Source organism: Leuciscus leuciscus (genome assembly GCF_965113295.1).
Source record: "Leuciscus leuciscus genome assembly, chromosome: 5".
NCBI classification, from domain to species: Eukaryota; Metazoa; Chordata; class Actinopteri; order Cypriniformes; family Leuciscidae; genus Leuciscus; species Leuciscus leuciscus.
Window position 1 is genome coordinate 5,888,717 of NC_138729.1, and position 8,234 is coordinate 5,896,950.

General features: G+C 38.4%; 1 protein-coding gene across 1 annotated transcript; it reads right to left on the reverse strand.

Moving 5' to 3' along the window:
* Positions 1 to 177: 177 nt before the first annotated feature.
* LOC309498678 (ADP/ATP translocase 3) lies at positions 178 to 5,459 on the reverse strand. Its single transcript, XM_082169522.1, has 4 exons — positions 5,207 to 5,459; positions 3,416 to 3,902; positions 1,112 to 1,252; positions 178 to 1,010 (listed from the first exon to the last, which is right to left on the reverse strand). The coding sequence occupies exons 1-4, from the start codon at positions 5,315 to 5,317 to the stop codon at positions 853 to 855; spliced, it is 897 nt and encodes a 298-aa protein (XP_082025648.1). The 5' UTR covers positions 5,318 to 5,459; the 3' UTR covers positions 178 to 852.
* Between the last annotated feature and the right edge of the window lie 2,775 nt (positions 5,460 to 8,234).

Sequence of the window (8,234 nt, forward strand, 5' to 3'; positions counted from 1 at the left end):
AAAATTATAACTAATAAAAATAGTTAATTCAGAACTAAAATTAAAACTAAAATAAGTGTTCCAAACAGGTTATTTTTTAAGGCAGATCATATTAACAACCTTATACAACAGGTGAAGCTTCAGAATGTTGACTTTATTCAAGTCAAGATTAAAAACAGACCAAAGGGAGCAGGACTTCGCTGAGGGGGAGACGGGACGGTGTAGTGGAGTCCCCTGAGATCCTTATGGGCCCAGAAAATGTTTTAGAAATCTTAATGGAACAAGGGAATGGACCCTTTAGTTTATGTGATTCATATTCATAAAAAAAAATAAAAAAATAATATGTTTAAATGTAAGATTTATACAATTCAAAATTCTTAATTCAAAATAAGAATAATATGTAAAGATTATTCAATTCAATTTGATGGAAGTTATTTGAAATGTGTAAATCTTGAAAAAAAGGCTTACAATTTATTTATTTATTTTATTTTATTTTTTGAGTGTATTTGATATCTGAATGACAAAATTGACCAGTGATAAGTCAGGGAAATAATTTAAGGCATTTTAGAAAAGAAAATCTGCACATGTATCATATAACTATAGTAGAACAATACCCTTAAAATAAAGGATCCAAGTTCTTTTTTTTTGCAGTGATGCCATAGAAGAACCATCGTTGTTTCTCTAAAGAACCTTTCAGTGAACAACAAAAAGGTTCCATGGATGTTTAAGGTTCTTCATGGAACCATAGATGCCAATAAAGAACCTTTATTTTTAAGAATGTAGTCCAGCCTCACGAGTAAAGCGTTCACATGCAATTCACATAATACACAGATTTGAATGTTTTTTCTTCAAACAGTGTAACTCTGTGAAGTGTTACATGTTCTTCTTGAGCTCGTCGTACAGCACCAGGACGATGGATCCACCCATGCTTCTGAGAACATTAGACCAGGCCCCCTTGAAGAAGGCCTTGACGCCTTCATCCCGCGCAGTCTTCCTCCAGCAGTCCAGCGAGCCGCTGTACATTATATCAGCTGAAATAAAAGAATTAAACACTCATGACATTAAAGACATAACCAAACAAACACAGATTTTGGATGGAACGTACGTGAGGAAAACAGTTTTTGGATATTACCTCCTTTAAGTCCAGACTGCATCATCATGCAACGGCGTACCGTGTCGAAGGGATACGAGATGAACCCAGCGACAATAGTGACTGTGTGAGCGATCATCCAGCTGACCACGAAATGAGTGTTCTGAGGGTCGGGCAGCATGCCTGTAAAACACACATCCTTCAAACAAACCAAAATAGATGCCGTTGCCCAATAAGGGTTAACAATATAAGACCAACAGCTAACAATTTTCAGAAGCAGGAGTAATAAAAAAAAGATTGTCCCAACAAATCTGTCCCAACCCCATGAAGAAGTGTTGAACAATAACTGCTCTGATTCACACTGAAAAAAATTCTTTGTTGAAATTAATTTTTTAAAAATTCGTAAGTGGTGGCATTCAATTGATTTTACCTACATTTAAACAAATGCATTAAGTTGAACTTAATAAATGTTAGTGCATTTGTTTAAATGTAGGTAAAATCAATTGAATGCAACCACTTACGATAAAAAAAATTGATTCATTTCAACGAATAATTTTTTCAGTGCAGTGTGGAAAGGCGGATTATTAAGAATGTGTGATGATGCATCATGCTCGGTTTGGACACGGTGTGAAGGATCTCACATGAAGTGTTTTAGTCTGAAAACATTAAAGTATTATATTTTTGGCTAAAGCAGAAAAAGATCAACATAATGTTACATGTTGCATGTTATAGCTTTCATTCTTAAGTGGTACAATATTACTAATTTATTTATTGTCTCATCGCATTGACCGTTACAAATTAAATTAAATGAATCACATAAATTATATTCTTAACTCAAAATGGCTAAATTAAACAAAATTGTATTAGTTTGCATCACTGATCACATCACTGATTACATTTCTATCGTGAAACAGATATGAAATGTTTCATCGCGCTGGAATTCGCGCTCAGCTTCTGTGAACAAATCTTTAATTTGATTGGTCATCATTTTGACATTGACGAGTGGTGACAGACTGCTGACAGCTCAGATGAGGAGGTCGGTTATCTACATATAACAGCCCTAAAGTAGAGTTAATTTAGGCAATTATTTCACAATCTTTATTATATACCGAGGTCTGGACCTCAGGGACCTCTATGGTGGGTACGGCCCTAAGTGTAGAGCTGAAGGGCCCAAGAACTGAAAGTGTGAAGGGCCCCATTGTTTTCCAAAAGATAATTTTTTATTAGGGCCCAAAGTAATTATTTATGTATTTATTTTATTTGTTTGTTTGTTTTTTGTCCTAGAATATGCTGGCTCTTGGGGCCCTCATCAGCCAGTACATGGGTGTGGTGGGGGACTTTAAACAGCCACCAGTAGTGCACACACATAGAAAACAATCTACTCATATTCTAAAGACGTGGTGCTTGTCGTTCAGTGTGCCGCCCTCTTTACGCTTTGTTTTGCAAATGTTGGAGGCTCCTGGTTTGAGGACATAATAAACAAATTTTTTATTTTGATTTGGTAGATCTCATGTGAGTGACAGGTTGCCCCGCCCTCGAGACAGTAAATATCATAGAAGAAAAGAGACGTCGCTGCAAGAGGGAGGGGGAAATACTCAAATTTGAGTAATGATAATAAGGTCACATGAATTGTTTGAAAAAAATAATGATGTGCATGGATAAATCCTTTATAATAAACACTGCAAGGTAAAGCTTTATTTTAAAATGTCCTTGTTACACATGTTACATGTAATTACTGAAGTAATAACTATAAATGATGTATAATTTCATTCAACCAATCCTAAACCAAACCCTATTCCTAACCCTAAGCACATGTAGTTAATTAATATTACTCAGTACTTAAATGTTTAACTACACTGTAACAAGGACACTTTAAAATAAACGGTTACACTTTATTTTAAGGTGTATTAATTAACTACATGTACTTACTACAGGGTTAGGATTAGGGTTTGGTTTGGTTTAGGGTTAGTTGCATGTAATTATGCTTAGTTTATAGTTATTACTATAGTAACAACATGTAACACTGACAATGACACTGTAAAATAAAGTGTTACCATTGGCCCATTGGTTTTTTACACTGAAAATGTTTTTTTTCATTTGACATTTCCGTTATTTTAAACTGGTAACAAGCCTCCAAACATGTGTCTCGACTACATTATTTGCAATTGTGGTTGCTTAATAAATGCACCTATCTTTGCATATCTGTGCATGAAAGAGCAATAATAAATCAAATAAAAATGTAAAGACATTCTCAAATGAAAAATTATAATTATAATTCGAGTAAATAGCTAAGCCGCCCTATAGCTAAGCCCCTGATGGTGGCAGATTCTAGTCTTGAAAAGATACCTTTAGCAGTGTCATAGATGCCGAAGTACGCCGCCCTATAGATGATGATGCCTTGCACAGACACGTTGAAGCCGTGATACAAGCCCTTCACACCATCAGACTTGAAGATCTTTCCTAAACAGTTTGCAAGGCCTGTGAATTCTCTCTCCGCACAAGTCTTCCCGACATCAGCAGCCAAGCGGGTTCTGGCAAAGTCGAGCGGGTAGACGAGGCACAGAGACGTGGCTCCAGCAGCTCCACCAGACGCCAGGTTACCAGCGAAGTACCTCCAAAACTGAGTACGGCTGTCAACGCCATCCAGGAAAATCTTCTTATACTTATCCTTGAAAGCAAAGTTGAGAGCCTGTGTTAGGAAGTACCTAATGACATTGGCCGAGTTGCCTCTCCAGAAGGACAGGAAGCCCTGCTCCTTGGGAATACGTACTAAACAGTCTACAATACCTTTGTATTGTTTGTCTACTGCGATTTGCTTGCTGGCATGCTGGATCTGTAAGAAAATGATAACAATTAAATATCAGCACATCATTTAAAGAATTCTAATTGTCTGCACGATCTTGTTGACGAAGTTGTCAGTCAGTTTACAAAATATTTCAATACCAGTTTGTAACTTTTCTACTCCAAAATGATGATTTTTAGATCGTTTTCATTAGCATGGGAGCAACGCCCCAATGCAGGTCAAACCGAGAGTTGAATTACATAGAGGTTGTGCGCTTGAAAGACCTTACACCAGTGGAAACTGAGCAAGTCGTGTTGTAGATTGTGCTGATTATAATCTGTTTTGTTGTGTGACGCTGCTGCTCACTGACATTGTAGCAGAGTGGGAATCATACCAACGTAGGCCTACTCATAATATGTAGCCTATATACTCGCAATATTAAGTTTTAGCCTATTTATAAATATAAAGATGCATTTCTATAGCTCTGAGCTTCCGATTTATTTATTATTGCAATTTTGGTCGCCTCTGAAATGAGGTATATGGGCATTCTATATTAAGGGGAATATTTGGAATTTGACAATGTGAAGAAAACATTGTCAATTCCCAAAACACAAAAAGAACCTTACATAAAACCCTTAATCAAGTACGTATTCTATTAGCCAAACTCAGCATTACATGTTTTTTTTTTTTTCAAAAAGCAGATTTTATGTTACTGAGAAAATAATTTGTTCATAGCTTGGAAAAATACCAAGAATGTGAATAGTCACCTGATTGACAGATTATGTATCTAGGCTACTTACTAAAATAAAACATTTTAATCATTAATACTTTATGGAAAAAATATTTAGATAATATAGCATACCTTTCTATTTTCACAAAAGTAGTTTAACTGAATTCAAGAATTCAAGAAATCGTCTACAATGCACAAGCACAATGCATGTTGAATGATAAAGTTCACTTTAACTTAATGCCGTTAATCTGATTATACACAAAGCAAACTGCTTGCTGAAATATCCAAACATGAACAACAGCACTGCAATATAGCGCGCGGTTTGTGTCAGATGCGCGTGCATAGCAACAGTTTTGCCTCCAGTCCAGGCGAATCATATTTCAGAATCATCATTGGTCGAATATATTTTTATTATCGGCCTATTATAAAGATAAAGTTATGTAGTATATCATTAAGAACATGATCTTATAATGGACAAGCCCTATTCATAAATGAATAGCCTATTAACCAAGATGGACAAATGTGTGCAAAAGATAATTTTTCCTAATTTAGAATGAAATAGCCTACATATTTCGTGTGTATATGGTAATGTAGATACAGTAGGCTACTTCGTTATAAAGCGTACCTGAAGGAGCAGCTTGACTCTTTCTATGGGCGCAACAGCAGTCTCAGAGATCGCGGCGGCGATTCCACCAGCTAAAAAGTCCTTGGCGAAAGAAATGGCTGTGTCACTCATTGTTGCGTGATGCTGCGTGATGCTGCGGGCTGTCCCATCGAAATGACCAAATTTATAGACGCGCTCAATGGCTTTTCTAAAGCCTCGATCGCGAGATCCAGCGGGAGGTCAGGTGTGTTTTGTTATTGGTCCATCTGTACTGTAGGGAGGAGGAAACCCGAACTGTTCTGTGATATTCGAGTGCACCTGGAAAAACCAGTTAGACCCGCTTGTCAACCAGCATGACCAGCTCGATCTGCGTTTTAGAACATGGTAGGTGGTAGATGGGAAGACCACACCAAACCAGCTTAATTTGAAGCTGGTTTCTACAAATGATCAGTAGGATAGGTTTAATTTGAATCATTTCTGATAACTGGCAGCACTAATAAATAACAGTATAGAGACAGAGCGTATTTAGGCCACGCCCACACCCAGGGGGAAAACAAACCAACCGCAACACAATATTAGCCGCGTTTCCACTGTCGGGCCAGGGCCGGGCCAGGGCTTTAAACGGGCCGTGCCGGGCTAATAGCACCGGGCCTGCGTTTCCACTGTCGGGCCAGAAGCTCCACAGCGCTTCACTAAAACACGCCCGTAACACGCCTCTCTGGAACAACGTCACACTAACCCATTCACCAACAAATGTAAGTTTTATCAGAAAACTAATCAGAAATCACTGGAAACAGCGTTGGAAACAAACATGATAAAAGCGGCCGTTTGCTGGCATTTTTGTTGTTTACTTGAATATTTAAAACCCAAGCATCGATGTTTTACCACAGGTTTACAATAAAAAGTGATACATTGATCATAATGAATTAATTTATGTCAAAATTGCACATTAGTCACTCAGAAATAAATTACCGTTAGGTCTATTTCACAAAAGAAAGAGGACACACTTACTTCTTCAGTCGCGTCTGTTACTGTTTATCTGGTAGTTAAAGGACATATTTACATCACATTTAGAAAGAATGATAATTTCTACAAATATATGCCACCAAAAATACGACCTGAGGAGCTTTAGCAGCACTCTCTCGACTCCCATACAGATATTTTCCGTCAGAGAAACAGAGGAAGCTCCCGAAAAAAAAGTTGCTTTATTGTATGATAGTCCGGTATAAAGAGACGAGGCTACTGACAGATAAAATAAAAACATGATTGTGATAGCCTTTATGATTGGTCTGATTTCTTCAAGCGTTCACTATGTTTTTTTACTATGCGTATCTTCAAGCGTTTACCATGTTTACTATGGTAATGGTTAGTGCGCATAGTCTTTTGCATCACAAACAGAAGGCATTCAAACATGAACGCGAGTTAAATTATTTTAAAAGTCTTTAATGCTGACAGAATCATCCGGCGCTGCCGTCTCCCGACTCAGGTAAACTCCGCCTCTGTTCGTAACCACTCCTCTAGCCCGAGCTGGCCCGCTCTGGCCCAAGGTATTCGACGGGCCAGAAATCCTGGCCGTTGGCCCCAAGTAAACCCCGATCAAGCCCCGGAAGTGACTGTGGAAACGCGACTGGCCCTGGCACGCACTAGCACGGCCCGGCCCTGGCCCGACAGTGGAAACGCGGCTAATTGACTTTGCATTGCGAGAGGCTGCCTCCTTGTCATTCCTTGCTTCTAACAAAAGACAGAAAAATGCCTAAAAGCTGCTGTGTGACAAGGTGTACAGCAAACAAGCTAAAAAACCCAGAAATAAGTTTTTATTAGCTCTCGACCCCAAAAAACGAGTGTTTAGGACATAAAAGTGGATACAGGCAGTTGAGACAGAGCGTCACGTGTCTCATTACTCTGAGAACTAACGTACGTCCGCTGGAGGAGACCGTAATCGGCAACACAGGATAGTTTATCTTACAGAAATATAATATATAAAACTGACATTTGGATATTTGGCTCACCAGTGACCAAATGTTTAACTTACTGCACACGTAGTGTATTTTTAGTGCATACTGAGTGGCTATCTCACGACCAATTCGTAGGCTACGAATTCGTACGAATGATAAAAAGTTGGCTAATTCGTACGACCTCACTCGTACATTTGTCTAAACCCACGTGATGGGTAGGTTTAGGGGCGGGGTCAGGGGTAGGTCATTCGTATGAATTCATACGAATTGGCCAATTCGTAAAATATGTACGATTTTGCAAAAATCTTACTAATTCGTACGAGTCAGGTCGTATGAATTCGTACGAATAAGCCACTTCGTAGAATTTTTACGTTTTCCTGTGAGATCGGGCTGGAGTGTCAGGATCCCACAATTTACCCATTCGTTCCAGCCTGTATCCACTTTTATGTCCTCAAACGCTCGTTTTTTGGGGTCGACAGCTTATGAAAACTTTTTTCTGGGTTTCTTAGCTTGTTTGCTGTACACCTTGTCACATAGCAGCTTTTAGGCATTATTCTGTCTTTTGTTAGAAGCAAGAAATGACAAGGAGGCAGCCTCTCGCAATGCAAAGTCAATGGAGACAGTTGGTTTGTTTTCCCCCTTGGTGGGCGTGGTCTTCAGATTATGACGCGTTGCGCTCTGTCTCTATAGACCTCCAACTTATATGTTATTTAATAGCTTATTTACTGTTAAAGGGGCTATGTAGAATTCAGAAACCCTATAGTTTTATTAGCCACACCGGTGTCAGAGTTCACCCAAAAATGAAAATTCTGTCATTAATAATCACCCTCATGTCGTTCCAAACCTGTAAGACTTTCGTTCATCTTCAGAACACAAATGAAGATCTTTCTGATGAAATCTGAGTTTCTGTCCCTCCATTGACAGCTAAGCAACTACCACTTTGATGCTTCAAAAAGTTCATAAAGAGATCGTAAAACTAATCCATATTGAGCAGTTTAGTCCAAATTTTCTGAAGAGACACGATCGCTTTATATGATGAACAGATTGAATTTAGGCTTTTCAAAAAACAAAACAAAACAAAAAAGCGATGAATA

Bases quoted from the DNA above. Each gene is read 5' to 3' on its own strand.
- LOC309498678 (XM_082169522.1), bottom strand. From the start codon at position 5,317: ATGAGTGACACAGCCATTTCTTTCGCCAAGGACTTTTTAGCTGGTGGA. The intron at 3,903-5,206 runs GTACGCTTTATA...ATTTTCTTACAG, and splicing joins GAGTCAAGCTGCTCCTTCAG to ATCCAGCATGCCAGCAAGCA. The intron at 1,253-3,415 runs GTATCTTTTCAA...TGTGTTTTACAG, and splicing joins CATCTATGACACTGCTAAAG to GCATGCTGCCCGACCCTCAG.